Here is a 15,172-nt window from a genome sequence, read left to right as displayed (position 1 = left end):
ATCGATTGCTCACTGGGTTGTTCTAGGTTTTGATAGTCTGTAAGTCTGTATGCAGTTGATAAGAGCCAAGAGGCATCTGTGAGACCTGAGAGAAGAAATTAAATTATTCGCTGGTCTTTTTGATTTGCTCACTATTATTTTACACTACGAACACAGTTATTCTGAGCAACTTAAATACATTATTAATACGTTATAGTATTATAGCCCATTTTACCTATAGAAATTAACTTATAATAGCACACAATTTATTATATTATTTGTTATGGGGGAGAATAGGGTAGGAGTGAGCCCTCGGGTGGTTAGGCAGCCATGATGGTATGAGGGCCACATTGAAAATGTAGCCAGGACACTGGGGTGAACACCGCTACTCTTACAATGAGTGCCATGGGAGCTTCAGTGCCAACAGATAGCCAGGAGACCTGTGTGACATCACATCCAAAAGATGACACCCCACTCAGGGTAACATCCTCTTCCCTGCCCTTGGGCATTGGGATTTCATATTTACAATACAGCAAAAATAACCACCTATTGGCCCTCTGTCACCACACACAATCACACCTAATCAGCCTTTTTACATATGGTTTGTCGCAAATAACGGTTGTTTGACCTGAGTGTTTTAATATCCCTCCAGCCTAGAAACCTGCTATGATTAACAGTGTCATGACGTTTAAACTTTATTTGTGTGGTCTAACATCATTCAATCCATTTCCACCTCATTCTGGAAACAGTTTATTTAGTTTATGTATAGTACAATTATAAGGTGGATGTCAATATATAATGCGTTGGGCAAATGCATTTTAATCTAAAGAAAAAACATGTAAAATAGCTTTTTGCAAGTCTTTCCTTGATTCCGTTTATAATCTTATTTTCAAAAGTGAGGAAAATGTTGGGATAGGGAGATTGTTTCAACATTTTGTCCCATGTAGTTTAATAAGAGACATAAGACAAATTGCGAAAGAGACAACGACTCCTTATGATTCGATGTGTAAGTGGCTCCACCTGCCGTTAGTCTTAAGCCTCTGGGCCCAGTCAAAATGCAAACAAGTTATTCAATTAAGCACTTTAATCAAGTGTGTATCTGTGGAACCCAAGTGTGTTTCCTTAAAAAATATTTGTAATTGTTTAGGAAATACTAAATTAAAATGTATTCTCTTCAGCTGTGGAATTTAGCAGCTTGAGTATTTGCGGTGGTTCTCCAATATGTAGGCTGTTTTCATACAAACGCTATTTAGCTGTAGCATCAATTGTCCGGACTTTCAGAAATGAAAACTGTTACCGTTAACTTATCGGACAACTGCGCTGACCACCATGTTTTCTGAATATATCAGCACACGGAGGACAGTACACGAACTTGATGTCAAGTTAAATCATTCAATGCTATGGCATTGTTCTCTAGGTATACAGATCTTCAGAAGATACAGCGTTAGAAGTTGAACATTTCTGTTTCAGGTTAGATACTGGATGCTGGGGAATAATTAACATGTATTTTTTTCTATCACGTTTCTAAAACCACCAGCAGCGGGACATGTGTATTAATTCAGTATCATTGTCTTTTGCGTGACTTTTGGGTAATGTTTCGTTTTTGTTTTTGCCAGATCACCTAGACAATGTGAGTTTGAGTATGAATCTGGGGTTTCGTCAATAATAATTTTGTTAAAACGTATAACTCATTCATAAAAGATATGTTTGCCGTTGTGAAAAACTGTAATGGCAGTAACGGTATGAGTAGTGAACGCAGTCTTGATCCCATGCGTTTTAAATATCGTGATCTTTTCTGATACGCACAGTGTGTGTACTGTGTCTTGAACGCACCCAAGAGGAGGGCTATTTACGCCCTTCTCATAGGCTGATGTAGTCCCACCGTCTGACTTGGACGTCACTGTAAATATAACATCGAATATGTCGAGGACACTAATGTGCTACAAGAGCTTTACATTTGGACTCTTGAAAAGCGGCGCTAATTCCTATCTATTTCGACAACACCCAAGTAGACATGCTAATCTCAGACGGCTGCTTTCCAGCATACAGCCAGGTATTTCAATTGAAGTGTCGTTTTGTTCTCTTGCAATAAGCATGTTTTCTCGTCTTGTTATTTTGAAATAAGCACAGCAACGATATCCAACTAACGGTAGAGGCAAATTAACATGTTCACGTGTAACTAAACCTGTTGACGTTATGAACATGTATGTACTCTGGATAAGACAACAGGAACATCCTAAACCTTACAGTTTTGTTCTATTCAATTGAGCGTTTGATATGGCCCTGAACGCTGTGTTTGCCCAAAACGGTCCGGAACCGACTTCGAAGTAACTTTGCTATCTGTCGAGGGGTGTGGCGAGTTGTGGTAAAATAACAAATACAAATATTTCCCTACATAACACTAACGCAATCGTACAGTAATTTAGAGTTTCAGTGTCTTAAAATAAAATGTCAATCAACGAAAATGCAGTGCACCATTTGTAATTCACTAATGTGACAGAAATGGTCTTGGGTCTGAATACTTTTGCATGGTACTGTAATCTAAAAACAACTCTTCTCATAGGAGCTGGCGCACCTTTGCCCTATACTCATTTCATCTGCTAAAAGTGATTACTTCCTGGACCATATTGTTTTACAGCCAGTTAGGGTTTCTGATGTACTTGGACAAACATTTGTTAATGCAAGTGTCCTTACAGTGCAACAACACATTCCGTGTATAGATGCACTATCACATGCATTTGCCTGACTGGCCCAATTTCTCTGCAGACTGCCTTACTCAGCTAAATCGTTGCAGATTGAAGCAAGGTTTAACAATAGTGTAACTTTGTAGGAATAGTGTGAATTCTACAGCTTGAAGATGAATAATTAATTGAAATGTTTATGCATTTACGTACCTCTATGCATGCATATACACTCACCTAAAGGATTATTAGGAACACCATACTAATACTGTGTTTGACCCCCTTTCGCCTTCAGAACTGCCTTAATTCTACGTGGCATTGATTCAACAAGGTGCTGAAAGCATTCTTTAGAAATGTTGGCCCATATTGATAGGATAGCATCTTGCAGTTGATGGAGATTTTTGGGATGCACATCCAGGGCACGAAGCTCCCGTTCCACCACATCCCAAAGATACTCTATTGGGTTGAGCTCTGGTGACTGTGGGGGCCATTTCAGTACAGTGAACTCATTGTCATGTCCAAGAAACCAGTTTGAAATGATTTGAGCTTTGTGACATGGTGCATTATCCTGCTGGAAGTAGCCATCAGAGGATGGGTACATGGTGGTCATAAAGGGATGGACATGGTCAGAAACAATGCTCAGGTAGGCCGTGGCATTTAAACGATTCCCAATTGGCACTAAGGGGCCTAAAGTGTGCCAAGAAAACATCCTCCACACCATTACACCACCACCACCAGCCTGCACAGTGGTAACAAGGCATGATGGATCCATGTTCTCATTCTGTTTCCGCCAAATTCTGACTCTACCATCTGAATGTCTCAACAGAAATCGAGACTCATCAGACCAGGCAACATTCTTCCAGTCTTCAACTGTCCAATTTTGGTGAGCTCGTGCAAATTGTAACCTCATTTTCCTATTTGTAGTGGAGATGAGTGGTACCCGGTGGGGTCTTCTGCTGTTGTAGCCCATCCGCCTCAAGGTTGTGCGTGTTGTGGCTTCACAAATGCTTTGCTGCATACCTCGGTTGTAATGAGTGGTTGTTTCAGTCAAAGTTGCTCTTCTATCAGCTTGAATCAGTTGGCCCATTCTCCTCTGACCTCTAGCATCAACAAGGCATTTTTGCCCACAGGACTGCCGCATACTGGATGTTTTTCCCTTTTCACACCATTCTTTGTAAACCCTAGAAATGGTTGTGTGTGAAAATCCCAGTAACTGAGCAGATTGTGAAATACTCAGACCGGCCCATCTGGCACCAACAACCATGCCACGCTCAAAATTGCTTAAATCACCTTTCTTTCCCATTATGACATTCAGTTTGGAGTTCAGGAGATTGTCTTGACCAGGACCACACCCTAAATGCATTGAAGCAACTGCCATGTGATTGGTTGATTCGATAATTGCATTAATGAGAAATTGAACAGGTGTTCCTAATAATCCTTTAGGTGAGTGTATATACACAGTGGGGAGAACAAATATTTGATACACTGCCGATTTTGAACGTCATCTTGAACTTCTTCCATTTTCTAATAATTGTGCCAACAGTTGTTGCCTTCTCACCAAGCTGCTTGCCTATTGTCCTGTAGACCATCCCAGCCTTGTGCAGGTCTACAATTCTATCCCTGATGTCCTTACAACGCTCCCTGGTCTTAGCTACTGTGGAGAGGTTGGAGTCTGTTTGATTGAATGTGTGGACAGGTGTCTTTTATACAGGTAATGAGTTCAAACAGGTGCTGTGAATACAGGTAATGAGTGGAGAACAGGAGGGCTTCTTAAAGAAAAACTAACAGGTCTGTGAGAGCCGGAATTCTTACTGGTTGGTAGGTGATCAAATACTTATGTCATGCAATAAAATGCAAATTAATTATTTAAAAATCATACAATGTGATTTTCTGGATTTTTGTTTTAGATTCCGTCTCTCACAGTTGAAGTGTACCTATGATAAAAATGATAGACCTCTACATGCTTTGTAAGTAGGAATACCTGCAAAATCGGCAGTATATCAAATACTTGTTCTCCCCACTGTATATTCATCAGAAGAGAGATCTGTGTGATCTGCTAACAAAACTCTGTTTCTAGGGACCCAAAACAAGCAATTCTGAGTTTAAATGTAATGTAATGAGTAATACTTGTTCTCCCCACTGTATATATGTATGTATATATATATATATATATATATATATATATATATATATATATATATATATATATATATATATATATATATATATATATAGGCATTTTTCTCTATGAATTTAACTGGTAAAATGACCTACTGTCCAGGTTACTGTCCTTGCTGCCAAAAAACAATTCAATAAAATAGATGTAATTCGTTAAACTGCTTGGCCACCAGAGCCTTTTCCCACACTTATTGCTGTGGCCTTTATTATTGTGGTTAAGTGAACCCTGCTGTATGCACAGTACCAAAATCACCGGAAACAACTTATTTACATGTCCCTTTTAGGTAAATGCTTTGGCTATTCCTTATTCTGATAAACTAACTAATCTGCACCCCAGTAGGTTTTTCACCCTGGTCAACCCTAAAGCCTACACCTTCTTTGGTTGTAGCCTAAAGCCTTCCACCGAAACCGCTGCCAATAAGTGGAACAAATTGCAAAAGACCTTTAGGCTTGACACTTTCATCACTCTCCACTTTAAAACTAACATGCTGTGCTATCTGATCAGTGCTACTGAGGACTCCATCAAACCTGAATCTGAATATGTCTTTAGTGTCTTTTGATGTTTGTTTGTTTGGAGATTGTAAAATATATTGTTTATTCTGTATATAGCCTTTGCGTTCTGTATGTTGCCTTTGCCCTTTGCCTTTTGCCAGATATTTATTGAAAATTAGATTTGGTTCACAATTGACTTGACTAAACAAACAAAAAAGAAGAAATCCAAGATGTTTCAGATGCTAACACCTAAGCCTTAAGAGGGTGAAGAGAGAGAGCAGAAGGTTTGCTGTGTGGAAGGCCACAGAGGAATTTAGAAAAATGAAAACAGCAGAGGGTCAGCTTGGGGAAGTTAGGGTCGGGGAGATGGTTCTGAGACCGTTAACCTGAGAGCTGGTCAAAAGGTGCACACTCAAGTGTTTTGCAAAGGAAAGCCAAAAGGGATACCGTTCTTTCGTTTTTGACATCAGCGGGATCAAGTTTTGGTGGTCAGGGTTAAATCAATCAGGATGTGAGGAACGGGTAAAGGTCTCCATAGATGGCTTGTAGAAGGGAAGAGCGGATGTGGGTTAAGGTGGCAGGTTGAAAACATTACTTGCCAGATTTAATATAAATAGAGCCGGGTAAAAGAGGTTAAAGCATATACTCGTTTTGTGTGAGGTGCAAGTGGATTCAATAACTTTAGCAAATGGGCTGCAAATATCATCATCCTTCCAAAGAGGTTAGCAAGACCCTCCAGCCTTCACAGGGAGGGAAGGCTGGATGTTGAGGAGGTTTGATGAAAGGGGAAAGTGGTGAAGCATTTCCTGCTAGAAGAAGAAACTGGAAATTTGGACTGATCGAAAGTGGCTTTAGCAGTAGAGTCAAAGAAAATCAAGTGAATGGATGAAAGGTCAGCTGGAACTTTAGTTTCTTATCCATTTTCACTCATCCACCCTTTTCAGTGAACTCTTAGTGAGTCACTTAGCCACAACACCAGAGGGGAGGGCAAAGCCAGCCAAAACTAAGGAACAGTTAGATTCATACATTGTGGAAACGGAGGAAAATGTCAAAGACCAGAAATTGCAGATCTCATGAAAATGGAGCAATAAGAGAACGGATGAGCGGTATTAGGGAAATGAGTACAAAGTGAAGGAGGCTGAAGGATGCATTGGCACATGACCATCTGGGTGGTGCCTGAGAGGGTGGGGTTGGAGGTACAATGAAAAAACCCATGAAGAGAGGCCAGCTTGAATTGCAGTATTTTTGTTGTCATCCATTTCTAGTGTGAAGTAAATGGCCATAAGGGCAAAGTAGGCTGAGATGGATTCATATTTATTTATTGTATAGTTTTTTACTTTTACCCTTTTTTATTCTCTTGAATTTTGTGATGTATAATTTGGGATTAGGGCCTGCTTAAGGTTGAGTTTGAAAATCCCAGTGATTGAGGCCAAGTCATGAATCAAATCACAAATCCCTGACTTTGTAAGTACTAAAACTAGCAATAACACTCCCAGTGTTTTTAGTTGAGCAATAATGCTTGCAATGTTTTTTTTGGTATATTGCCAATACACGACAGCTAATCGCTGTATCCAGTCCCTCCGCAATGTGTCATGCCCATGAAGAGCTCTTAGCAGTGGTATATTGGTCATTTACCGCACAACTATGTACCTCATTGCTTAAGTTTATCACAATGTGCAGCGATTTGGAGCCAGTTGCACTATGAACGTTTGAACTTCCACAGTGTTTCTCAACCCTGCTCCTGGACACCCCCCAGCCCTGCATGTTTTGGATCTCTCCCTGCCCTAACACACCTGATGTAGCTCATGAAGGACTTGATAAGGAGCTGATTATTTGAATCAGGTGTGACAGAGTAGGGAGAAATCTAAAACATGCAGGGCGGGGGGGTGTCCAGGAGCTGTAATTCAATATGGACTGTAATTCAATATGATCAATATGATGGTCTTTATAGACTTTTCATGGCTCATTTTGAATCATACCTTTTTAATGTCAAACCCGCTATAGGGCGGGCGTACCATGCTGTGTTTTACCTTAAAGTTGCATTCAGTGAATTTTGAGAATAAGAAACCATTTTTCGAAAACCTTCCATTTATATGTGCATAACATAAGATTCCCTATCATACCTCAGTTAGCTTTGAAATGTTTGCATGTTGCGTGTTTGTGCGCGAGTGATTTGCTGACGTGGTGCGCACACTTCGGAGGTCCATTTTCATCCAACAGCTCCACATTTGCAACCAGTGGCCAGATATCATGGAAGGCATCTTCAATGATTTTACAATATGTTGCTAGTTATTAAGCACCCAGTGCTGTACTCATCTAACCTATCTATTTTTCAGACCCAGGGGAGAATGTCCAACCACTGGAGGGCATCAAAGTCTTAGACCTTACAAGGTATAATCATTCTTTCCTCATACAACGATGAATTATCGTGAATTGCTATTACCTCGTATTCCATCAGCCTTGAGGTTAAGGGAAGAGGGCCAAAAACAGGTTGTCATTTTGAGGTTGCCTAAGTGAAGGATGACTGTTTTCTGTGTATATTGGGTAAATATCTGTTTTCTTATTTGCAGGGTCCTGGCTGGCCCTTTTGCCACAATGATACTGGGAGACCTGGGGGCTGAGATCATCAAAGTTGAGAGACCAGGCAAGTGATGAGACAAATTCTGTTTTGCGTTCTGTGAGCTTTTGGGGGAGAAAAAGCGTGTATTTTAAGTCAAATGTGTAATTCAAAAAAGTTGCACACTTTCAATTTGGTTCAGTCCTCTGGCCTTTTGTTTGGCTCACATTTAATGCAAATGATAAATATTCCAAACCATTTGTCAGGATTTGCTGTTTGCTGCTCATATTATTTCTGGAAGCACTGGTTGAGATATTTAAGACCAAATCCAGTTTTAATGGTGTTGCAGTCCTTAATAGTCAGGATTTTGAGGCAAATATTTTTGAAATTGTATTTGATTAAAAAACAAGCATAGCCTCCACTCCTATTTAAGGCAGTTTTTTTTGTTGGTCTTGCCAATACAGTCTTCATACCAGTGCAATCTTATGACTGTCCATGATGGGTTTGACTCGTGATACTGTGAAATACACTTTGATCACCAAAGTGTTATTAAAAGATCAAGTTTGGGAGTGGCAAAAAAGTGAGCTGTCCTTTGCTTTGGTTGTATTGTATGCAGGCCTTTATTCTTCAAGTAATGCAGCTCCCGTTTTTAATGTGTATTCAACCTGTGATTTTCCGTAATGTAGGATACATGTGAATGCTGGTGAACCAAGTATTTTGGCTTTTTTTCCCCCTAGGTTGCCTCCTGTTTCATGTGATAACAATAACCAAGCCTTCTGTCTTTTCGTGGTCTTCCCTTAACATAGACCTATTATAATCCAGGCTTATTTAACAACAATGTTTGTTTTTAAGAATTTTATCCTGATTCAAAAACAGATTTTCATGAACATGTTGCCAACTTAAAGATCACCTTACCAAATCAGAAGTGTCATAAATGCACGCCACAGACATTCTCAATACGAAACTAAGACTGTTGCATATAAGGTTTGATTTATCAAAATAAACAAAAAAAAATATCTAGTTGTATAATAGTGAGTACCTTTGTTGGATCAGTGTCTAGCAAGTGTTAGACGTTCGGATGTGTGTAAAACCCGCCATAGTCTGCATTGGCCGTAAATATATGCCCACAGGGAGAAATGCGTGCATGTAAGTGTATTTTAGACATCCTATTCAAAACCAGTTTGATTAATATCATCCACTCTTTTTATGCCTTATCTATGGTGAGTACATATTTATTATGACAAGTCACACTAGGTCTTGTCCATATTGTGTGAATACTTTTTTTAACATTCTAACCTGGTTGGTTCAAACCTTGAATTCTGATTGGCTGGAAGATGTCAGACCATATCCCATTGGGATGATATAATCAACTACTTGTTACAGCTGTAATTATATTGGTAACCAGTGTGTAATAGCACTTGGGCAGCACTGGGTTTAGTGGGATATGTCCATAAAAATGTGGGTAAGGGCTGTATCCAGGCCATTATGTCTACAAACAGCCCTTTGACGTGGTTACATTCGGCATATACCACACTAGCTTGTTTTTTCAATGTACACACAGCTCCAGAAAGAATGAAGAGACCACGGCACCTTTTCTTTCCTTTCCAAAAAGGTCTCTTCATTTGACCCCTTCTGTTCCCCACTCAAAACCGTCCTTTTCAACTTTTTTGGAAAGGAAAGAAAAAGGTGCGTGGTCTCTTAATTTTTTCCGGAGCTGTGTTTTGACGTTATAACCACGTTGTATTGTTCCTAGACTGGAGTTGATGACAAGGCATTACATATGAGCGTAAATGTATATCTTAAAGCAACCACCTTTTTTAGCCATGCAGCATGTTTTGCCAGTAGGAGGTCAAGCTTTGACATCTATACTAATTTTCCTTCATCAAGACACAGCCTTTTTGCACGCAGCCTTTTTGCAATCGTAGATTAGCGCAATTGGCTAATGTGGGATGTACACTTGTGTAATGTTTGTTAAGATACCCATGACTTGAGTATCTGCAGGGGTGGATATTGTCGGTGGCCACATGGTGTCGCTGCTTTGTAAGACTGTGAACCTACTTCATGGAGGTTTCTTAGCAGTCGAAAGGCGCTGTTCTAACTCACGCTCAACAAATCCTTCCTAGTGATAATCACTGATCAAGCATAATTTTATCATCTGGGCACGGTTTTGACTGCATTGTCTCCCCCGATGCTGTCAGACCAGCGAATAGGCTACCTTAAAGAAGGACGTTTGTATTTTAAAGGTGAAAACCTTCTTAACCATTGCTTCCATGGCACCGAGCAACTTCAATCAAATAATTTTAAAATAGTATTTATATTGAGTGTTTTAAATGTCTGATCATGATACTTTTTTCACAGGTGCTGGGGATGACACTAGATCATGGGGACCTCCATTTGTTGGTAACGAGAGTGCCTATTTTCTCAGCGTCAACAGAAACAAAAAGGTACTTATTCTTTGTCTGATTGTTTATAAAGAGCGAGTTTTGTCCATATCTTTACCCTGGTTGTGAACCGGTCACTACGCGGTAACACGTGACCAACACATTGTGGTCAACTGTTAACTGAAAATGTTTCTGGTTTCACCTCCTACAGTTGACAAGAAACTTGAAACATAAGATCAGCAGTCACAAAATTGTCTTACTGATACCCTTTGTTTGGATTACTTTCATATGGAGGCCCATTCACCATTGGTGCTCTTCTAATCTTCGTTAGATTTTGGAAGCTTTCAAGAACCTTCTGCTCTTATTTGATTTCAGGAACATTCCATAATCAAATGTCAACCTCATTGCATCCCAACAACATTTTAATCAATCATGGTATTCTATGTTTATGTTTTGTTGGGAGACATTTTGAGAATATTCAACACACTTCAAAACTGTGTTTCGGAACTGGTACAAAGCCCATCGCTTCTCCAGTCCACAAGCCAGACTAAGCCTGTATTTTGCTGATCCTTCTGCTACAGGCAAAAATAAAAAACCCAGTGGTAAGATCGTTCAGCATTGGATTGAGCAATCCAAATCTATGCTACATATGTAGTTGGACTGGACTGTCCTCTTGGGAGAAAATAATTTATAAACCCAGATTATTTAAATAAATATAGCATTAAAGATGTTGTTCTTATAATGACTGTTAACACAGATTCACGTTAGAAAATCTGGTCCATGTGTTATCTGCACCAAGCTTAAAGCAAAAACCATAGCAAATAACAGGATACAGAGGAAGGCAACAGGAGAAATAGCTTAATATAAACAGACCAGCTATGACCTTTGCAGTGCGATCAAGGGCAAAACATCTGTATAAAAACAACATATATAGTTGCTGATGTTGGCAATGGGCTTGCAGTCTTGCTGGACAAAGCGACTGGATCTTTTAAAAATCGTAATCCTTGGGAGGCTGCTGGTCTAGACACTTCCTCAACATATCTAAAATGACCCAGGTACCTGTACGGTACATGCCCAGATTACCGAGCTAAATGGCTAACGCACTGAAGCACTCTCCTCTGTCGTCATGAAATCCAGAGTTTATGGGACCACATTTACTCCAACTAACTCTGCATCCGAGACCTGTCAGACCTCCTTAACTGAACTGTCCGTCTGAGGGATCTGACTGTGGACTTGAGGCGATTAAAGAGTGCCCTCTCGCTCATTGACGGGGTCGCTGAATAGCGGGTCTGAAGCTTCAAGGCCTTGGCATGTGCGTCCCAAAGCCCTGTAATGGTGCCAACGCACGTACGGCGTAACGACAAAGGAACAGCTCCTCTTCAGCCTCAGGCGGCTGAAGCATGTAGGTGTGTGAAACGTCTGTGGACGGGCCGTTGAGGGCGCTGCGCTTGCCTGCCCACACACAACTAATATGCTGTAGTAGGCACACTGTCGATCACACACTCTCTCTCTCTCTCTCTCACACACATACACGCACACACACACACAGACACACACACACGATTCTTCCATGTCGCTGTCACACAGTACGTTGTATTACTGAATATTGGTCCCTTTGCAATTGTTTTTATCCTGGTACTAGATTATTGGGTTTTGCATAGAGCTACGAGTGTGTGTTTATTTTGCTTGTTTTGTGTCTCTGTCACCACTTTTACCATTATTTTATCCACAGCATAGTTTAGGAGCACAAGCATTAGCCAAAACATCTGCTGTAATGTGACCGTTTAACTCTAGTTGATTTTCAAGCGTGAGCTAGGGTGATGCCACTTCTTTAAAATTGCTAGTGCACGCAGCTCACTTGCTCACATGGGTAAGAGATAGAAGTAGCAGTGTTTATTCTCACATGGTAGGAATCTGCCACTGCCCCACTCAACCATTTGTGTTCAAAATTTGTCTGAGACATCTCAGTGACAAATACACAAATGTATGGACAATAAGTTGTGTAACCCCGTCATCAACTGTTGAAATGCTAATGTGTTTAAAAATGAATGGGTTTTGTCTGGTTTTCTAGAGTATCGCGGTAAATCTCAAAGACCCAAAAGGAGCCAAAATAATCTTAGAGGTAAGATGGTTGAGAACATATCATTTTCTCAGAAGGGGAACAGTACCTCCTATTTTAATTCCACAGACATTGAATGTGCTGAAATGGACAAATTTTGTATTCACACTTGCATTACCATTTCTTTTGTCTCTCCTAATTATAATATGTGTGCATTGACATTTCAAACAAAGATTTGCAAGACAATGTGGAAACAGACAATGTGCTGCATTCCCCAGCTTGCAGGGATGTGTGATGTCCTTGTGGAAAACTATCTACCTGGGAAGCTTGAAAAGATGGGCCTTGGTTTCAAAGAGGTACACAAAGCGGCTCCTGGACTGGTCTATTGTTCTATAACAGGTACTTAACGCCGGCTGTCCTCTCATTCATCTGCACACCATTTTCAAATATTTCTTACATTAGATTGGACACATACATCTCTGTAACAGTAGTTCAATTCATACGGTCCACTGGACTACTTTGCCTCAGACCTCTTTTTCTTCTTTGCCTGTCTCCCTCGGTTTAATTGGAATTCCGTATCCACCCCATCCCTGGCCGTTAACTAGTCCAAGTGTGTGTAGGTTTATGTGCGTGTTAAGTGTAGGCACTGTAGTTTATGGCTTGCAAATCTTTCATTATGGAAAAGTAATGACTAAGTTAAGAGTCTCTCCTTCGCTATGCTGACACATCCACAGACTCGTTTCAGTTTTGCAAGTTGCCAGTCTTTACCATCCATGTTTTCTTTTCCTTGTGAGAAGGCCCATTTCAGTTTACAGTCTGCATTATTCACTCGTAAAGGAAGGCTTTCTTTGAAAATTGCTCTGTTGCCACACTAATCTGTAAGGCATGCTGTTTGTCCCAGTGCTAGCTCTCCAAGATTAGTTACACACGTCGTCGAACTGTAAACCATGGAGCCTTGTCACGCCCTGAAAGTCACTTCACGTCTCCCGTGACATCATGTCTCCTTGGCGTACCTGTCTGTGATATTGCAATGTTACCTTAGGCCTTAAAAACTATCACCACTATTCTCAGTGTAAACCAACTTTTCTTAGATAATTCACATCTAAAATGTGTGTATTTTATAGTCCCTTGATAGAATAAAATTGTTCTGGCATATTACAGGGTGGCTCCTTGATTCAAGTGCCTACATATCCCCGTACAAAACACAAGACTGCGGTTCATAAATTGTGGTTAGAAGAAGACTAGTGAACATCATACATGATGAATATACACCAAACTTCCCTGAAGATAGTGGGGCTAATCAGTCAATTAGGGTTTGCTGTATGTATGTTCATTCTCAATAGAAACTCCCTTTGTATTAAATAAATAGAAAATAAAGGTTTGATACATTTAATAAACAACAGCTTTATGAAAACATAAAATGTTTCACTGGGGTGCATCTTTTCAGGTTTTCAACTCACAAAATAAAGGGTTAAACTTGAGTTTAGTCTTCCTGTCTTAGTGCCTAGATGTGTACGGGTCTGGTCAGGTTTGCTGTTGCAGTCCCTGTGGAAAAGCAATGAATTGCAGACAGTTGTAACTTCCCAAGCTCTTTTTTTGGAGGATTACATTTGCCAAAATCCTAAGCCCCCTTTCTTGTAAAATGTTGAAGGCATTACCCATGAGGCCTTAGTAAATTGTGGATGGTAAATACTACAGTGAAACTGAAAAGATTTACAATGCTCATGTTGAGCATTGAATTTAGAATGCTTCCTTCTTTTTCGATTAGCCTAATGTGGCCTTTGCCCCAAAACATTTCAGTATTTTTTTTGTTGGTATCGTAATCCTTATTTGGGTTGGGTTGGTTAACCAATTCTGTACCTAACTTGGTCAACATTCTGTTCATAAAGAGTGTGTATTCAAAACTTGTTTCTATCCATCTCAAGGTTAATTAAAAGACATGAACTTTTTTAAATGACAAATGAGGGCCTGGGTTGTTCTCTTATGACACAGGGAAGAGATTCTTTTCATGAAACAAGGCAATTTAATGCAACCTCCATGAGAAATATTTAAATCTGAGTTTCATATATTTTAAAAGAAATTGATTCACCATACAAACATACTTAAAGGAATCCCTTATAACAAAATAAATAAAAGAAAAAAAACTTGCAATAACCTGGTTACAAAGAGGTTCAACCAGGAAGCCTTTAGTTGATACACGCGCTGAGGTAAACACATTACCTAACCAAACATCTAAAATTTAGTTAGCAGGTGCCCAGCATTTACACAAGGAGTCGCTGGAGTGTAACCTGACAAGGCAGTCCTGCCTATTAACCCCCCCCACACACACACACACACACACACACAAACTCACAAACTCACAAACTCCTCTCCTTATGCAGTTGCAATGTAAAGCAGCGACTTTGGGTCTTATCTCCACTGACCACCTAGCCCTTTTTTTTAGCATCAATCCGTTTAAGCTCCAGGATAAGACACACCTTTGGGAAAATGTTACCTTTCAGCCACCCCAGCCACCGTTTACCATTTCCCTTCTTAGCTTTGTGCTGCAATCAAGTGAAAAGGGAACCAGGTGACAGTTTGCAAGAAACTGTAGTTCACTTAATGAGCTTCGCTGATTTGTGCGGTGGGCCTCTCGCAAGGAAGTCCTCATGAGATTTATTTTTGCTTATTGGTTGATTTCCTTAAGCTTTCCTTTTAAATTCAGTGACCTTATAGCAATTTAGAGTAGCCATATTTGATGACTTGTAACTGAGCAGTAATGAATATGATTTTCTTTGTAATCCCAGTAGGAGTTTTTGTTGGCAGTCACACGCAAAAATTATTTAAGTCAAGAGATGCAAATAGC

At 40.0% G+C, this 15,172-nt stretch overlaps 1 protein-coding gene across 5 annotated transcripts in view; it reads left to right on the top strand.

Annotated features, from left to right (window-relative positions):
• The first annotated feature begins 1,856 nt into the window (after positions 1-1,856).
• The window catches only part of sugct (succinyl-CoA:glutarate-CoA transferase), a 126,806-nt gene continuing 113,490 nt past the window's right edge, over positions 1,857-15,172 (top strand). For 4 of the 5 annotated variants that reach the window (XM_010885557.5, XM_010885560.4, XM_010885558.4 and 1 more), the window contains exons 1-6: positions 1,857-2,032; positions 7,667-7,721; positions 7,901-7,974; positions 10,246-10,331; positions 12,340-12,390; positions 12,606-12,726. In XM_010885557.5, coding sequence (XP_010883859.2) covers positions 1,900-2,032; positions 7,667-7,721; positions 7,901-7,974; positions 10,246-10,331; positions 12,340-12,390; positions 12,606-12,726 — 520 coding nt within the window. In that variant the 5' untranslated portion in view covers positions 1,857-1,899. Of the gene's footprint in view, positions 2,033-3,522; positions 3,544-7,666; positions 7,722-7,900; positions 7,975-10,245; positions 10,332-12,339; positions 12,391-12,605; positions 12,727-15,172 lie in introns of those variants that run through there. The other variant, XM_029116342.2, reaches the window with a different exon arrangement.

Source organism: Esox lucius, chromosome 21 (genome assembly GCF_011004845.1).
Source record: "Esox lucius isolate fEsoLuc1 chromosome 21, fEsoLuc1.pri, whole genome shotgun sequence".
In the NCBI taxonomy this organism is placed as follows: Eukaryota; Metazoa; Chordata; class Actinopteri; order Esociformes; family Esocidae; genus Esox; species Esox lucius.
This window is presented reverse-complemented; position numbering and strand designations above follow the sequence as displayed.